The following is an 18030-nucleotide window of genomic DNA, read 5'->3' as shown; positions in this document are numbered from 1 at the left end:
ACCTTTTCAGAACTGCTTTTCATCTGTCATTATTGTTGTGTTTTATATATTTTAAGTGTGGTTTTTTAATGTTGTTGTAATGTATTTTAACATGTAAAGTATATTTGACTATCCTGAAAAGTGCTCTATAAATAACATTATTATTATTATTATTAGGAAACATACCTAATCTATAAGTGAAAGGTGTATTTATTCTGTGGACCTCTGCACTGTTTACTTCTGCTCTGCTTTAAACTACATATAGAGCAACACTTTGGGGATGAATGCATCTGGTGTCTAAAACCAATTACCTTCATTAAATACACTCCTTCACAGTCTCCCCCTTGGGTAATACCACAGGCGAGCAATTCAGCATATTCATGTGATCCAAATAGGACCGTCATCCTCGTCCTTTGTTCGCTTTGCTTTACCTGTCCTGCCCCTTTAAGATAAGACATTTCAATCTAGGCGTGTTTCTTGCTGCTGCCATTGACTCAAACCGAGGGCTGGCTCCTGCAGGAGGAAAAAAGAATCTAACAGCTTTACATGTTTCCTCCATACTGACTGCTGTCTCCTAATTCTGAAGGATTTTAATTTATTTTTTAATACAAGAAGGCATATTGTCCACGTCCAGCCGCATGGCCAGAGTGTAATGTCTGGGAACGCCTTTTATGATTTATCGAGATGATATGAATGTCACTCGGTCAAGATCCCGATGCAACAGCCCCAGCTGGATTTTCTTGCTCCTTGTGGGAAACATCTGCTGCGAGCATTTGGATTAATTTCTAATTAATATATTATTTTTTTATTAATATTGTCCTGTGAGAGGATCGAGATTGTCGGTGCAGCGTGGGAGCCCCAGTGTGGGAATGACATGCTGCAGTAAAGACTGGAAATACAAATGGACATGAAAACACAACGATGATGTGACTACGAACTACGAAAAGAAGATGCTTTACAATGATCACCTTGTGCTGACATCTTTAATATTACACATTGAGTCGTTTCGGGTATTTCTTCCTCAGTGGACTGTGTCACATTGACTGGGCAATATTTGTAAGAGCTATCAGGTTCTGAATCAGAGGTATCTGAATCGTTTTACAGTATAACAGCTGGCATCAACCTAAAGAAGGACTGAGATCTGAAGAGAGGGCACCATGTCGGCGGTGATGATCACACGTAAGGTGCGAAAATGGGAGAAGCTGCCGGGGAAAAACACTTTCTGCTGCGACGGCAGGGTGATGATGGCCCGGCAGAAGGGAGTCTTCTACCTGACCCTCTTCCTCATTGTCGGGACCTGCTCCCTCTTCTTCGCCTTTGAGTGAGTTCATTTCCTGCCTCTGACTCCATAATGAAATCACTCGTTGATGATTTGCTCCTGAGAGGGTTCACACGTCATTTTAAGGCTCTTGTGGTTCTTCACAAATACACACATTCCCAACATTTCTGTATTAAGCTAGCTGACAGTATTGCCATTTCCAACATTATCCAACTTGAGAGCTTCAACAATCAGTGCAAACATGATTAGTCCCTTTTTAACAAGGACCATGCATAACAAACACATGATTTATGTTAGATTTAGCTATTAGCTTATTTTCATCTGCAGTCCCTAGGCAGCTACACATAGAACAACCAACAGACATTACAATTACAATTGTACATGCAACATCATAACATAGTCTCTCACAAACAATTTGAAGATGGACCTTTATTGATCTCCGCAGGGAAATTCACAGAAACACATCTTTAAGCACACAGCATATAAAACAAATATCTAATTCATTGTGAATATGATGAAGAAGGAGTGGTTGATAAATATCCAATGTTCGACAAGATGATAGACAGAGGATAACATGGAAGCTTTATGGATTATAGATTCATCAATTCCAGTCAGTGCCCAGCTCTTCACATTTTTGTTTTAAACAGAATAAGACATCTGAAGAAGTCAAGAGGGGATTTGTTCAGATTTTATTCAAATATTTTCTCCATTTATGCAGTTTTGCCAATGAAATATCAGAAAGTAGTGAAATACTATTGTTAAACTTAATTGGATTAATGGAAATGGTCTGTTTTATCCAACCAGCTAGCACATTTCTTTAGGTTACTATCATTACAACAAAGGAAAAGGTAAAATCATCAATTTATTTTAGCTTAAACCACAAGATACTAGATGTTTTTGTTTCAACTCAAACTTGAAGTCTCATCTCAACAATTACTGCCATACATATTTGATGGTCAATAGTTTCAAATGAGAATTGGACATTAGTAAGCTATACGAAAATGTGAGCTGATGGGCATCTTGGATTGTTGTTTTCTTGTGCTGATAGAAAGATCACAGTGACTCTGTGGATCCATGTTTGGTTTCTCAGTCCGGGACAGGAAAGAGGTTTATGATTGACCACATACTGAGGTGTTAAATATTTAATAGCCAGTAGCTGCCCATCTTCTGCTCTGCTTTAAGAAAGGAAAGCTGCCTTTTTGTTGTCTCAGCAGTTCTGTCTCAAACCACTACTCGCACACACCCAGTGGACTCATTAGTCCTGCGAACACAGGCTCGTACGCAGCATGAGAGCCCAAATCCTGTCAGGCTGCGCAGAGGATTGTTTTTAACGGGACGAACATGAATTTAAATGATCATAAAGCAGCGCTGCTTCTCATTTAGATTGCACTTTCTGTGTATGTACCACTTGTTTCCTCTTTCTTCTCTCTTATCTTGCCAGTTTTCAAAAAATAGACGGAATGATTTAGCTCACAATCGTGCTCTTCTGTACTGATTGAGGGTGTTTACATGCAGGCCAAATGGATTTAAAGTATAGCAGAGAAGAGAGGTAGCTCACATCGTGCCAGGCCCTTCCCATCTTTATCTGCTCTGCACTTTAATGGCCTCCTGCTTTTCTTCTGAGTGCGGACAGAAGCAGCTGTTATCCGGAGCAAAAGGAGAGGCAGAGAGATGATACTTCTCACACCGAAGGTCCAGAGCCCAGAGGAGCCATTGTGGTGACTAATGGCTGGAGGGTTGTCAGCATGCTATGTTCATATTACAGTTGTTGAACATAATTATCTCTCGTAGGTGCATGGATATTAACACAGAGATTGCACCCAGACGACATGGGGGTAATTTCCAACTGGCCATTACACGGCATTGTTGATGCTTATCTGATGTAACCCTCTGACGGAGGAATAGCCTTCTGCAAAAAGAGCTTTAATGCATTCACAAACTGCAAACTTGCATCTGTGCTTAATAGTAGGATTAAAACCTCTAATTGCACTCTTTCTTGGAATGAATATTGAGAGTGGAATACCCACTGATGATTTATCTGCAGAACATTTTTATATTCACTAGATTTTGAATTATTTTGTAGTCATTTAAAGAAATGGTGATAAAGAAAGACCCATTCTATATTTCCTGGTTTGTGTTTACAAATTGCTTTTATTATCCGAGCAAAAGTTTCAAGCCCAGAAGCGTTCAGTTTAACATCATGTAAGACATTCAGCACTCAACATTTGAAAAGACGACGTCATAGAAGTTTGGCATTTTCACTAATATATTGAAAACCATTACATGGATCGCCATTGCATTTGAGTACATTCATTCATGCCCCCTTCATTGTAATCATTTTGGTGATACCCTGATTTTCATATAGCGCCACTATCGGGTCAACATGTATTTATTTAGTTATTGTTAACTACTCTGGTTTATTGCTAATTACCTGCAAATCTAATGACATTTAAATCAGCTCAGCTATACTTTGTGTTTAGTTGTAATTATGGGGTTAGCATGCTGCAGTTTGATTCTTAGCATTATTAGATGGTTGTTTTGCCAGCAAACAACTGCAGATTGTTTCCCTCATCTTGCGCTGAATATGAGAATAAATACATTTTCAAAAATAGTAGCCAATCAATAGATGTACCCATAACAGCTCCAGCTAATATGAATTATAATATTGTCCGTTCCAAAATATCATTCAGTGGCCATCATTTATCAAAAACTCTATGAAAAAGGCTTGGCATTGATTAAAAACAAAATATGCCCAACAATGCATCCTTATAATCTGATTTTAAACGTTTGCATGTTGGTGCATTGAGCTGTGGTTCAGCCTTCTTCAATCATCACATCCTCTGTCTTTGTGGCGTCGTTTCCTTGTTTTGGAGAGTTCGTTCCTCACATGCCTGAGGTGCATCTGTGAGCTGCAGCGGGGCATGATGGGTAAACAGCGAGGGCAGTGTCTTGGCGTTGGCTGGCTCACATCCAACACCATGCACACAGACGTCTCACTTTTATCACCAGGCATCAGCATCCCGTGCAGGGAGACTTCTCTCTACTTTAATTTGTGCTAAATTGCGGAAACGAGCAGCCCGAATACACAAATGGAAAAAGCCATTAGGAACAACTAAACAAATTACTCAGGGAAGAGATGGGCCCGGCCTGTTTTCCCCTGGAATCAATTTTAGGGCTGTGTGTCCTCACGCTGTTGGTTTCTGCCCTTGTAATACCCACTGATCTGATTTTGAAATGGAATTTACATATTTATATTATACCTGGATGCTGTATAAGGTGGTAACTAACGCTTCCTCGCTGTTGGATACTAACTGGTTCGGTTCCCATTTGTATGATGTTGTAAATGTAGTGCGTGCATGCAGGCATATGTGAATGTGCGTTGCTACCTATGGAGCTTGGATGAAGGAAAAAGAAACTGGAACACAAGGAGAGTGTGTCATCTGTCTCTCCACTGCAGGACGCTCAGCTACGACGAGGCCAGCGTAGCATATGTGCATGTAATGAGAGTGATCCTTGGTGTGTGTGACTGTGTGTGACTGTGTGTGTGTGTGTGTTTGTGTTGTAACTCTACATCCTTACATAGGCCCTATCAGCCTTATAAAATGTGAACACATATTGAGTAGTGCAGGGCGGGCGGCTGCAGTCGGAGGAGATCTTGTAACCGAGCCTCCCTCAGCATCCAACCCCACCCTGTCTCCCTGTTAGCCAATCAGAAAGCACCCGCCAGCCCTGACTGAATGAGCAATAACATGATTTATGCTCTATTCAGAGTATGTGCACCATTTACTGTAACAGTGATCTACAGGCTTCTCTGGATGCTTCTCTTTGCTGCTATTCTCGCCCACAACCTGTGCCATACAGGGAGGCACACTTTACACTTTACCTCACGTTGTTTTGTGACGTGTTTGGCTTGAATTAGATGCCCTCTTCGATGATTTTTCCTTTATAAATGACTACATCTTTAATGTTGTTCAGTAGTATTGTTTTTTCATGTGGACATTGACAACATTAAATCATCATATTTCTCATCATTCTTCATTTCACTTAGTGAGTATTCTATGACGCAACATCTGTAATCCTAGCTTTAATCCTGGGAAAAGGACTATGACCGTGGCTCTCATGTTTCATCTCTCTCATATGGTATTTAAGGATTGCATAACAAGGATGACTGATTTAAACTGGACAACAGATGGTGTCCTCTTCATCTCAAGTGTAGCCTCTTTTTAACGCATTCATTTATTGGATCAGGTTTTAAAGGACATGTTTCTGGATTTTCCGTATTTATAAACATTACATCTGAGTCACAGCATTGAATGTTATGAAAAGAAAAAAATACTTTGCAATCTTTTAAAACCATGAAGGTTAACATTGTAACATTAACTGCTGCTTTCAAGGTTTTTCTTGATTCCTTCAAACCATTTTGATAGATTTCTCACCTGTTTCTCGTATGACTGGATTGCACTTTACCCCTAATACAGGTAGCCTATGACATATCCGTCCTGTGTTTGCAAAACACCTGACCTGACCTGATGAAAGGAATTATGAAACCCCCTCCTCTACTCAGAATATTTACCAAGTTGGGTAATGAAGTAGGTTTTATGTCTGTTGGTGGAAAAAAGGGAGAGGGCAAGCAGAGTTTGTGCTTTTGTTATTTTTGAAACGGGCAGAGTCACAGTCCAGTCCACAGATGTTTGTATGACGGGGTTACAACTGTTAAGTATTTATAATGTAAAACAAAGAGTCACCGAGGCATGAAGTGGTGAAGTCATCATCATGAGTTTAGTGGATTTATTGCTGAAAGGTTAAAGGGATTAAACTCAGCAATATCCCTACGAAGAAGCTTCTCACCTTTAAACCCATGTCATCCTGAGTTAAGAGGGGACATCCTTTAGATCAAAGTCTGCAGTAGACTCTCCTTAATGCATCTCCACACACACACACACACACACACACACACACCACACACACACACACACACACACACACACACACACACACGGACATCACACTTTGGTTGTAGAATCAGCAGTACTGTACAGTATGTAACCTATCACTATCTCTTGTGTAACTCTGTTTATCTTTCATATGTGATTATGTTCTCTCATGACTGGTAGCTGATTGCAGGTTTTAAGCTAATGGTTCAATTTATTAAGCCATGAAAACGATATTTTCTATATTGGAATAGCCCTAGGGTCACTCTCTTAATGATGTTATAACATTTGTACAGACCATTGATTAAACTAAATGTGTTATGTCATATGGATGAAACACTTTAGTGAAATGAAAATATATCTCTGTGTTGCAGTTTGGAATTCATATCGTCCCTAAAAACCTTTTTTTTTGGTTTGACACTTTCTCCTTCCTTTGTAAAACCTGGCGCCTACATTACCCAAAATGCAACGTTGGTCCCACTTGGTGTTTCAGGGAAGGCTGCTCGGTGTTGATGGTTGCTCTTGTCAAAGCTCAAAGACTCCTTTGACAAACACAGTAATGTTACCTTGCAGAACATCAGAGGTGATGGTCTACCTCTGCCCTCCATCTGTAACTATGTTTTGGTTCATTTGTAACTTTTGTGTTTTGAAGGGTTGCTTTATATTCAACAGCGTAACACAATAACAGACTAAATGATTAAGGCAGCTATAGTCCAGCAACCTCTGTGTTCTGCGAGGTAAATCTGGTGACTTTGAAGAGTCGAAGCATCGAAAAAAAGCTTCTGTCGGAAGGGCAATCTGACAGCAAGGACATGCGGTAAAAAGATCAAAATAAAGTGAAAACTCCAACTTATTTAAATTAAATTGATAAGTGGGCCTTTTTTTTTAAGAGGTAAAATGTGTTTCGCTGCTGCGCCTGTCTGCCAAAGTACATTTCTTAGCTCCTGTGGTCCGACTCCTGTCTGTTTCCTATCATTGGGAGTGTGCCACTTGACATGTACTGTAGGTCATACCGTACATTCATTATGGATCATATGCAACCCCGCTTCAAAAAAAACAACAAACCCTTTAACACATAAGTAGCATGTTCATAGTGTTGCTGGCTGGGGTAAGTGAGTAAATGTACTCCGTTGCATTCCACCACAGGAGCTAGTTTATTGTTAGCCTCAACGGAGAGGCAGAGAGAGAGGTAATGTGTAAGTGGCATGAGTGTCACTTGGTGGTCTGATTGATCGCCTCACTGATGAAAATATTTTCCCCACATGGGCTCGATTAAGTCCAGTTTTTTTCTGCTGCTCTGTGGTGACTGATGAATACACAGCACACACAACTGCTCCTCCACAGCAGAGGAAACGGTCACATCCAGGAAGGACGTGGAGGGGCATGATGGGAAGCCGATGATAGAGTGCGCCTCCGATACCTACCAGTCATCATTACGGGAATTACACTTCACCCGCAGGCTGCCTCTCCTCCGTCTGAATCCTCCGGCTGCTCTCTGCTCTGGGCCTGACATACTTCACAGGGCCGGTCCACTGGAAACCTGTATTGATTTAATCGCTGCTCCTAGTTTCCATTTGTGTGAGAAAGGATACTGCAGGGAAACTGCTCTGACCTGTTCAGCTGGTGTTGTATTTTTGTGTGTGATGTTTCACAAGTGCACAGGTATGCTGGCGTACCTGCATGGTGTAGCTACACGAGCAGGTGCAGCTAGGCAGGTGGACTTTGTTCTCTGCTATGTTGAGCTGAGGAAGTTGTTTGACTTAGTTACATCCTTCCCCTTAGCGCTGTATATGTGCAGTTAAATGAAAACGAAATGCAACCTGGACAAAACAATAACAGATGGCACTGGAAGTGATTAAATAGACCTCAGGGTCTGAAACTCAAATCACTTTAAAAATGATTAAAACAGACGAGGGAGCAGATCTCCACTTCACAGAGGCTGAAACCAACTTGCTGCTTTATTATCGATCAAAAATAGCTGCTCATTCGATTAAATAACTTATTATGGGATGTCTGATGATGTACAGCTACAGTGCAGTCCATATGTATTTTGACAGATACACATCTTGTTTATTGGTTCTGTATTTCAGCACATTTGTATCCAAATATAAGATTGCTCAGTCCGATCAAACAAATCTAGACTAAACAATCACTGAGAAATGAAACGCATTAGTGCTGCTTTCTCCCCCTGAGAGTTATTGACATCTCATACTCATGTATGTAACTGTGTCTGCAGTGTTTTGGCTGCTATGTGATACGGATACATGGCTGCTGTCAGTATTGGATATTACGTTCCACACAAATGAACCTTGTGCACCCAAAAACCCTTTTAAAAACCTGACTACTTATATCTGAGGCTGCTTCGAAGCCATCTTTCTTTATCTATTAATCTGCTGATTAGTTTTAAACAATTGATCATTTTGTTAAAAAGTTATTTATTAATGGCCAAGGTAATATCTCTTTAGGGCAGTAACCCAATTATGGTCAGTTTATTACCATTTAAGAATAATTAAAGCATAGATTGATTTCATTTCTGCCTGAAAAATAACTTGAACTATCAATCTATTTTCCAAAAAACTTCAGAATTATGTTTTGTCATCAGCTTTAGAACAATCGTTTTGCTGAACTCCTACTGAATATGTTTAATTCAAGAAAAAGGTGATGACACGTATGTAATGTAGCCTGATGACTCTTCAGAGGAGAGTTTTAAAAATATTGCAGAGTTGAAATGGCCCTCCTTTGCATCGTCTATATGTGTGCAGTCTGTGTTATGCATGGCATCAGAACAAAAGTCAGTCTTGTACAGGATGTAGCACAATACCTTTCTCTCCTGTAGAGCAGCATTAGTGTTGCATTATAAATATATATGATCCCGTCCACCTGGCAGGGAGATGAGCCCGCACAGTTTAACTATTAATAACTTCATGCCCATACCGCAGCCTCTGCAGCTCATCTGTTATCGCCCTGAGCAACAGGAGCTCCGCTGGCTGCGGTCTCAGTGGCCGGGCTGACGGGGACATGCTAATGTTTCTCCAGAAGGTGAGGGGGGGTGCGACACGGTGTTGTTTATTCACGGCCATGACTTCGGGAGGGTTCGGAGAAAGGGCAGCCCTCGTGGTTCATGACCTTGTGCTCGCAACACCAGTTCAGAATGTGTGTGTTGTCGTGTCGTGCCCTCTCTGCACAGGCCGCTTTTATAATGAACTCCACAGCTTCTCTTATCTGCTGTGTCCATGTGATGCAAACACATGACATTTCAAAGAATAATCATTTTGTGGGAAATTACACAACTAACAATTACATTCTTCTGGCAACTATTTTCTTTTGTCTATCAAATGTTGGAGAAATGTCCATCACATTCAAAATGCAAAATGTTCAACCAACAGTCAAAACGGTCAAATAATGTTAAGAATGAGACACAAAACTAATAGAGGTATCAAAAACATACATTGTTCTTATAGTATGCTATATCAAATACTCTTAACCTTTCTGAGAAACCTTACCTGCTTTTTGACCGGCTCTTCACCCTCTTTGCTTTCCCACAGATGTCCGTACCTGGCCGTCCATCTGTCTCCTTCCGTCCCAGTTTTCGCCATCGTGCTCTTCTTCTTCGTCATCTCCATGTTGCTAAGGACGAGCTTCAGCGACCCCGGGGTGCTGCCACGAGCTCTGCCAGAGGAAGCCACATTCATTGAGATGGAGATTGGTGAGTTTAAAGACAGTTTAAGAATTCTCTCGAATCTAGAAAGCACCCGTCTCCCCAATACTCTGCTCGAAACTTGGCTTCCAATCCTTCTCTATAATATTGAACACTCATGACTTCATAAGCATGATATAAATGTGTTGGTGTGATTTGATCAGATTTGAATCCTCTGAACATCCTGTGAACAGTCCTCCTGTGTGGCAGACGCACATAATCAAGTGTGAGTTGTGATAGTGTCAGTACTTTGATGAACGTGTATTTAAAGTTGCGATAATCAATATTTTATGACTAAAATGTCAAATGAAGTCAGTGTGAAATGGGTCAGCTGGATCTGCCGCTCAGCTTTATGGAGATGCTTAACGTGTCGGCTCATCGTTTGTCTGTCTGGCTGCAACATTGCTGTTTTGGGTTACTCTAATAGTGTTGTCATTTGAGCAGGCAGTTGTCTTTAGTAAACACTCACTGTACACTACCTGCCCGACGTCCACAGCAGACACAGTGAGGACTCGCTGGTGAACTGAGGGATTCCATTAGTTTGACATGAAATATTTATTTTACTTTTGCCAAAATAAGAAATGTAAAAATGGCTCTGCTAATCTGAAGAATGCATTTTAGCACATAACAATTGTATATGCTAATGTTTGCAATGAAATATCGGCAGCTTAAAATGATAATAGAAGAACAGCTCAGTATCATCTTTCTTCATGCCCCTTCAGCTCAGATCCTCTCCAGAGTGCTGTCAGGTTTGAAGCAGCGTGTGTTCTCACCTCTGTGATTGCTCCTCACCTTGAGTGGCTGTTATTCACAATCAGCGCTGATAAAGCCACACGGCCCAAATCCTTATCGACATCCATTCAAATGTGAAGGTGTTAGAGTCCATGCTGCTGTTACGTCATCATTTCTTTCTTGGTTGTTAGTCACTCTAAATAATGTTGGAGGCTAGCTCAAGAGAAAGATATTTTGGGGGGCATAATAACTTCAGCTTATATGCTAGTTGAGCAGTGAGCAGAGAGCCTCAGTCCTGTTGTTTATTCATGTTTGGTATTCTTTATGTTGCGGAAGGTTGGCCGGGCTCCCCGGTGGATGTAGAGCTGAGTTCTAACACCACATTCATTACAAAGGATCCTGTGTTCATTACTACAACACAAACTAATTGACCATACTTTCTCCCGGGTTGGCCATACTCTCTTCCTATTTGGAGGAATGAGATTTAATCTGCAATATTTCTGCAACAGCCCTCCCTGCATCCCCCCCCACCCCCCCACCCTTCTGCCTCTGTGGCTGGTCAATGTTCACTCTTCGTCTCTGTTAAAGATTCACTGTGTCCTTCAGAACCATCACTCGTGCTCTCACTCCGGTGGAGAGGCACGGGTGGAGGCTGGCTCATGACAGAGGGGGGGTGTAAAAAGCAGGGCGGAGGCAGGACAGTCCTCTGAGGATGGTCATCTGGCAGCACTCCTCTCATCATGGCTGTTGACTCATACCACTGGCAGCGTGACAATGCTTCGCTGGTCATAGCTGCGGCCGTGATGACCTGTGCAGCTCCTGCATGCAGCCGTATAAGGAAATCTCACTAGGAAAGATTATTTATGTGAATAGAGCCGCAACTTATGGTTGTATTGGGCTGGATGGATGGGGTCAAAAAGCACAGGGCTTTAATCATGGAGACTGGTCAAGTCCCGATTGGAAACCAAGTCAAAGTGACGTATTTTAACGTATTTTGTTACCTAGGGTTGTGTACTTTAATGACGCTTTTACAAACCGCAATCTTTTCCTAAAGCTACAAACATTGTTGCCTAACGTGTTCTGTACAACAGGAACACGAATGCTTGTGTGATATTTGTGAGGAAAACACATTGAAAAGAACAATATCAATTTGTAAGAATATCATCATCATCAAAACTTTGGATGAGCATACATTGCTCAAGTTCTAAATAATTGTCTTCCACCAATAATTGTGTCTTTTAGATATAGATCATAATCACAAGTTCCCAGAGCGATTTAACAACAAATACTTTGTTGTTAAATCACCAGTAAACCCAATATATATTAATCAGGGGAAGCGGTCAAATGAAATGATATTCAGGTAAAGGCACCTAATGGCCATTATTACATTCCACCAAACACATCTCAGCAAATGTCCCAAAATAGCCGGTTCTTCATCACCTAATATCCAGGATGTGCACAGATTCCATTTCAGCTCCTATGGCGGGTATTTTCCACTGTGTTATGGTATCTGTTTGCTGTGATGTGTTGGGCCGTGCTAACAGCGAACAGCCAGTAGAGAAGGCAGGTATGGAAGAAGCCTGTTAGACACAAGTCCCTGGGGGAGGGGGAGGGGGGGAGTTGCTAATAGGTAGGATATAATGCCACTACCAGACTGAGCTTTGCTGCCCGAGGGAGTGGCATCATCCTCCCGTGAGTGATGAGTCATTTGTTTATTCTCCGCTGGTTTATCCTGAAAGCCACCAATCCCACATTCAGTAGATTCATGAGGCTGAGCAGTTTGTGCCGTCATTTTCACCATCTTTATGTCTGTAGATGTATAGAAGCTTTATTTACAATACAGATTTTTGGATTCAGTAATATATACAAATGATAAACAAACACTTTAGTTTATGTTAATCTCTGAACACGTTTTCTTATTCCTGATAATGTATTTCCACAAAGGCCACATTCCTTTTCTTAATTTACCCCCACAACGTCAAATGAGCTCTCCGTAATGCTCTTTTCCATTAACGGCACGTTCACAGCTTCTCTATGCAGCGTGGTAATGGAGGATTTCTCTCGAACAGAACTCTCCGGAGAGGTTTCAGCCCTTTGGTCATTAGCTCTCTGCACCCAGCTATTGCAGTGCTACTGAATCAGAAAGGTCTAAATGACTCACCTCAAGATATGTCCGTGTTAGGAAGGTAGCTGAAGCCCAAACAGTGTTGATAAAAATACATAATATGTACAGCTCAGCAGTGGATTACATAGAAATCCAGCATCATCAATACTGTATCGAGCCAATCCGGGTCCGTTCCCTGACTCGCTCAACGTCAGCTGTGGAGATTTACGTCCCTTATTTCTCTTGTCCCTGTCACTGAATCTCACATTTCTCACTGCCTGTCTAAGACCTATTCATTTATTGTGAAATATTCTCAGAGATTTTAGTTGTGACTTTGAGGACGTAGTTTGTAGTGTTGTTGTATGTAGCAGATAACCATGAGCTAAAACCTTTTAATAGCAGTGTAGATGATTATGGAAAAACTACTTGGCCCTATTTGCATAAACCCTTGTCTTGGGGTGAGGCTTGACCAATGAAGAACCTATTTATAGTATATACAAATTATGTTTGACTTTAGGGTAACATTGGTAGATACGAAAGTGGTGCTGGCTGCACACATTTTGGGTCTGAATGATCATAAAAACGTAGTTAAACTCCCCCTTGAGTCGGAAAAAAGAACTTGGAAAATATATAAGTGTTTGTTTAAACGCTCTGAGCAATAAAAAAAAAGTGTTGTTTCCATGTCGCGTTACATTAAACGTAGGCTGATGAACCCATAGGATTAAAGATTCAAGGCTTTATTGTCACTAGCTACAGTGTAGATATGGCAATGAAAAACTTAGGTCACAGGCTCCTCCAACAGTGCAACATGACTATACATAGCACATAGAACAAATAAAACAGATAAAGCCCGACTTCCCACATTAGGAAATGGGACCACCTGAAGCGTGGAGCATTTGAATGCACCATTGGCCTTGGTGGAGGAGGTCTTTGCTCGTCAAATGCCATTCCAGTTCATTGTGTGATCAAGATTGCCAACACCTGCTTATGAATGTTTTTTCTTCTTTGTTTCCGCAGAGGCTGCTAATGGGAACGTCCCCGCGGGGCAGCGAGCCCCCCCTCGAATCCGCAACGTTCAGATCAACAACCAGATCGTGAAGCTCAAGTACTGCTACACCTGCAAGATCTTCAGACCTCCTCGAGCTTCTCACTGCAGCATCTGTGACAACTGCGTCGGTAAGAAAGAAACGTCCTCCGATCCGCTGTCAAAGGCTGAACAAAGTGAGAAGACAGCTCATTGAAATCGGTTTATTTCAGTTTTTCAGAAATAGAAAGGTGAGTTCCTGTGGGGAAAAAAAGCTTCGTGATGTGAGGATTATCTCTGAAGCCCTACTCTTAATTACCTCTCTGCAATCGTTTGTCACAATAATGTGTGTGTGTGTGTGTGTGTGTGTGTGTGTGTGTGTGTGTGTGTTGTGTGTGTGTGTGTGTGTGTGTGGTGTGTGTGTGTGTGTGTGTGTGTGTGTGTGTGTGTGTGTGTGTGTGTGTGTGTGTGCAGCTGTCTCTCAACTCGGCAGAACTAAAAGGTGATTTGGCTGCTGATGAGTGAGGAATGCGTCTAAAGGCAGCGTAGACTCAAAGTCGATATAAGAGGAGACAGGGGAGGCTCAGTGAGGAATAAGTGCACAGTCATTGTGAACACTGGTTCATCTGTGTCCACCTGCTGTAGTCCACACACACACACACACACACACACACACACACACACACACACACCACACACACACACACACCACACACACACACACACACACACACACACACACACACACACACCACACACACACACACAACACACACACACACACACACACACACAGTCCAAGCATGACACAGCAGCATGCCTCAGTCCCTCTTTTACTGCAATCATATCTCTCCCTCCTCAACCTCACATTGTTTACTGCAGGTAAAGTCCTAAACAAAACATGCAGCATAATAAAAAACAACAAACTGCTTCACTATATACATTTTGTTTATACCCGGAGCCTTCTGTAGTTAATATATTATGAGATGTCTGATGCACAATATACTGTAGTCTCTGAGTATTTAGGCAGTAGTTTTATATCTGTATGCAGGAATAAAACAATATCTCTGGGGGTAAAGTGCTCGCCCGACTCCAGACCTCTGGATTGCAGCACACTTCACACTTCACATTTCATATTTCATTATTAACGTACGTTGTGGTGCTTTAAGATAAATGTGATGCATTTCCCTTATGCACTGCTGCCGTAGATGAGACAGCTGTAATGGTACACATTCATTTGTTATGATTACATTAGTTATGTAAGGAGTGGAAAAACGGAGCTAAAGGCTAACTAGATAAGGTCAGTTAATGTTTGCGACGTTAGCAATTAGGTGATGCTTCCTGTCCATCAGTAAGATCTGTAAATCACCAACGGGAGGACATAAGAGAGATAAATACTACTTTTATTGCGGTAATATCTTATGTACTTCTCCCTGGAGATTGTACGACCAATTTACGAAAAGTAACATTGTGTAAGAACAGAAGTTCGGGGTGCAGAGACTGAAAGAGACACACTTCTCCCTATTAAAAGTCACTTCAGCATCACATTTAAGTTGAACATGTTATGTTCACCAAATATTTATGTAAACACAGAAGGACAGCACGGAACGTCTTCTCTCTAAATATATAAAGTATCCTTTTATTTTTGAATCTCCGAGTTGCTCCAAGTCTTGTGTTCCTGCCTCTATATTTACTGTATATTGTTGAGAAACTCCATCCTTGTGTCCGTTTGACCCTGTCCTGCTTTCTTCTGGCTCTCCTCCAAAGAAGAGAAGAGGAGAGGCCGAGAGGAAGTGATCCCTATATTTAGACTGCAGGTTTACAGAGCTGCTGCTCAAAGCTTTCTTTGACTGAAATACCGGTGTATTTTTAACACTCGATTGATTTCCAAAAGTATCTGTTTTCTAAGTTGTTTTTGCAGCTCCTGTACAATTTCCCTATTCAAACAGACACCCTTTTGTCCTCTTTTACAGACCGCTTTGATCACCACTGTCCATGGGTAGGCAACTGTGTGGGCAAGAGGAACTACCGATACTTCTACATGTTCACCCTGTCGCTCTCCCTGCTCACCATCTACATCTTCACCTTCGACATCGTCCACGTGGTGATGCGTGAGTATCCTGTCAGCCGTTTGTGCAATAAGAAGGAACCAACGTGTAGGAGATTAGAGTATGAATAGAAAGATTGTGGTAAAACAGGAAGAACAACCTTTGACACAAACTCATTAGCAGCTTCCAGAGTTTTTGCAGACTCTTACAGTACATGAGCAGCAACTCTGACCTCGTTCAGACCAGCTTTTCCTGCAGCGAGACATGACACGTGACAGCGAACGACAACCTGATTCCTCTTTCATGACCTGCCTCCTGCTTCCTTGTTCTACCCAACAGGCAGCGAGGCGACAGAGAGACGAGGAAACAGTGTTTCTAGTCAGGACCATTATCTCTGAGCCTGTTATCTTAATACTGCAGTAATGTGCTATATGTCCATATGGCCTGCGCTCCCAAGATGTTATTCAGATGCTGGTTCCTACAGTGAGAACACAACTGGGTAACACAGCTTTTAACTATGCTGCCCCCACAGCTTGGAACAATGTACAGAAGGAGCTGAAACTCTCAGATTTAGTCACTATGGGGGAATTCAGGGCCATCTTAAAGGACAGAGAACACGACACCATTGGTAGATGTGAGTGCTCGTATATCCTAAAATCGTTTGAAATGTTTCCAGTTTTGAATGATTTTTAATAGTTTGTTTTACTTCGCATATTGACTGGCTATTGTGCCATTTTATTTGTGTTTTACAGCTGTAGTTGTCTGCCGGTCTTGTCTGTGTTTTATCTGTTGTAACTTCGTACATGCTGCCCTTCTTGGCCGGGTCACTCTTGGAAAAGGGATTTTAATCTCAATGAGTCTTTTACCTGGTTAAATAAAGGAAATATATATTGTGCTCTTCAGTAGAGGACAAATTAGTAGGGAAGCATTTTAATTTTTAGAAGGCTTTTTTCCCTAACTTCCCTCTGTTTTGCTCTGTTCACAGGTTCAGTGGATAAAGGCTTTTTGAACACTTTGAAGGAAACACCTGGAACATATCCTTTTAGGCTCTGGCCACAAAAACAGCTGCTGTGTGGATGATGTTTGTCAGATTTCCGAGAAAAGGAAATGGAAAGACATCCAGATTCTTTCAAATATCACACCATGACTATTACTGTTTCCTAAACTTACCCTGATCAGTGAGACTAACATAATAGCTTTGCAGGCCTGTACAGCTTTGATTTCTTAACGTCTTTTTGTGGCCTTTTCAAAAACCAAAAACACAGCAGCAAAAATGCAAGCATGGATTCAGAAAATGTTTTTCTACTTCTACACAAGCTCCATCTTTTAGCATGACCGTCTATTGATGAATAGCTTCAATAGTAACCTATTGCTATTAGAGTTCAAGCTAACATTATTAACTCTGCCCTGCTCTTATTGTATTTTGAATAACCCCAGCCAGCATGACTAAAGATAGCATATGGATAAGAGCTACATTCCAGCTGGCCATTTCTGTCTTTTTAAAATGTAAAAACTTCCTGCCTTTGATCCTTTAAAAAAACCCTCTGTCATTATTCATGTTGCATAATTGTCTGCCGTCATCTGCTGTTTAATCAGTGACCGCATGTCGGGCAGGAAACATCTGTTGCTTTTTTCTTAACTGTTCCCCACGGTGCTGGAGGTGTTGGTGTGTTTCTTCACCCTGTGGTCGGTGGTGGGACTGACCGGCTTCCACACCTACCTGATCTCCCTCAACCAGACCACCAACGAGGATGTAAGTGATTCATAACTCAATGTTACTGCGAGATTAAAGCTGTCTCTTCTATCTGAAATAACCCCGAAGACGCACATGCTGTACTTAGCATCGACTTTGTTTCATCCTGGCTTCATGCAAAATATCATGGAGCCACAGCATCAACTCATTCTTTGGTTAGTTTTTGTTCCGTATTATTATTATTGATAGGGAATGTAAGTAAGTCTGTTTACTCAAGTGCTATATTTAGGTACATATTTGAGATACTTGTACTTGAGTATTTCCATTTTATGCGACTTCAAACTTCTTCAATATGTCTCAAAGGGAAGCATATTTATTTTTACCACACAACATTTATCCGACACTTTAAGTTACTGTCAGATTACGTTTTTTATCCCCTTTCTCTTCAGTGAAAGGACTGCAGATGGAAATAAGCTATTATCTCAAATCTGGCATGAGTCATCTCTTCTCTTAAGAGATAATGTCATTTTATGTGTGGCCCTT

At 41.4% G+C, this 18030-nt stretch overlaps 1 protein-coding gene across 1 annotated transcript in view; it reads left to right on the top strand.

The window, feature by feature from the left end:
• The first annotated feature begins 480 nt into the window (after positions 1–480).
• zdhhc9 (zinc finger DHHC-type palmitoyltransferase 9) overlaps positions 481–18030 on the top strand; it is a 28800-nt gene continuing 11250 nt past the window's right edge. Inside the window, exons 1-6 of the mRNA XM_034093411.2 lie at positions 481–1300; positions 9735–9895; positions 13740–13898; positions 15720–15857; positions 16780–16828; positions 17445–17547. Of these exons, the coding sequence (XP_033949302.1) occupies positions 1137–1300; positions 9735–9895; positions 13740–13898; positions 15720–15857; positions 16780–16828; positions 17445–17547 (774 nt within the window). The 5' untranslated portion in view covers positions 481–1136. The remainder of the gene's footprint in view (positions 1301–9734; positions 9896–13739; positions 13899–15719; positions 15858–16779; positions 16829–17444; positions 17548–18030) is intronic.

Source organism: Pseudochaenichthys georgianus, chromosome 10, assembly GCF_902827115.2.
Source record: "Pseudochaenichthys georgianus chromosome 10, fPseGeo1.2, whole genome shotgun sequence".
Taxonomy (NCBI): Eukaryota; Metazoa; Chordata; class Actinopteri; order Perciformes; family Channichthyidae; genus Pseudochaenichthys; species Pseudochaenichthys georgianus.
This window is presented reverse-complemented; position numbering and strand designations above follow the sequence as displayed.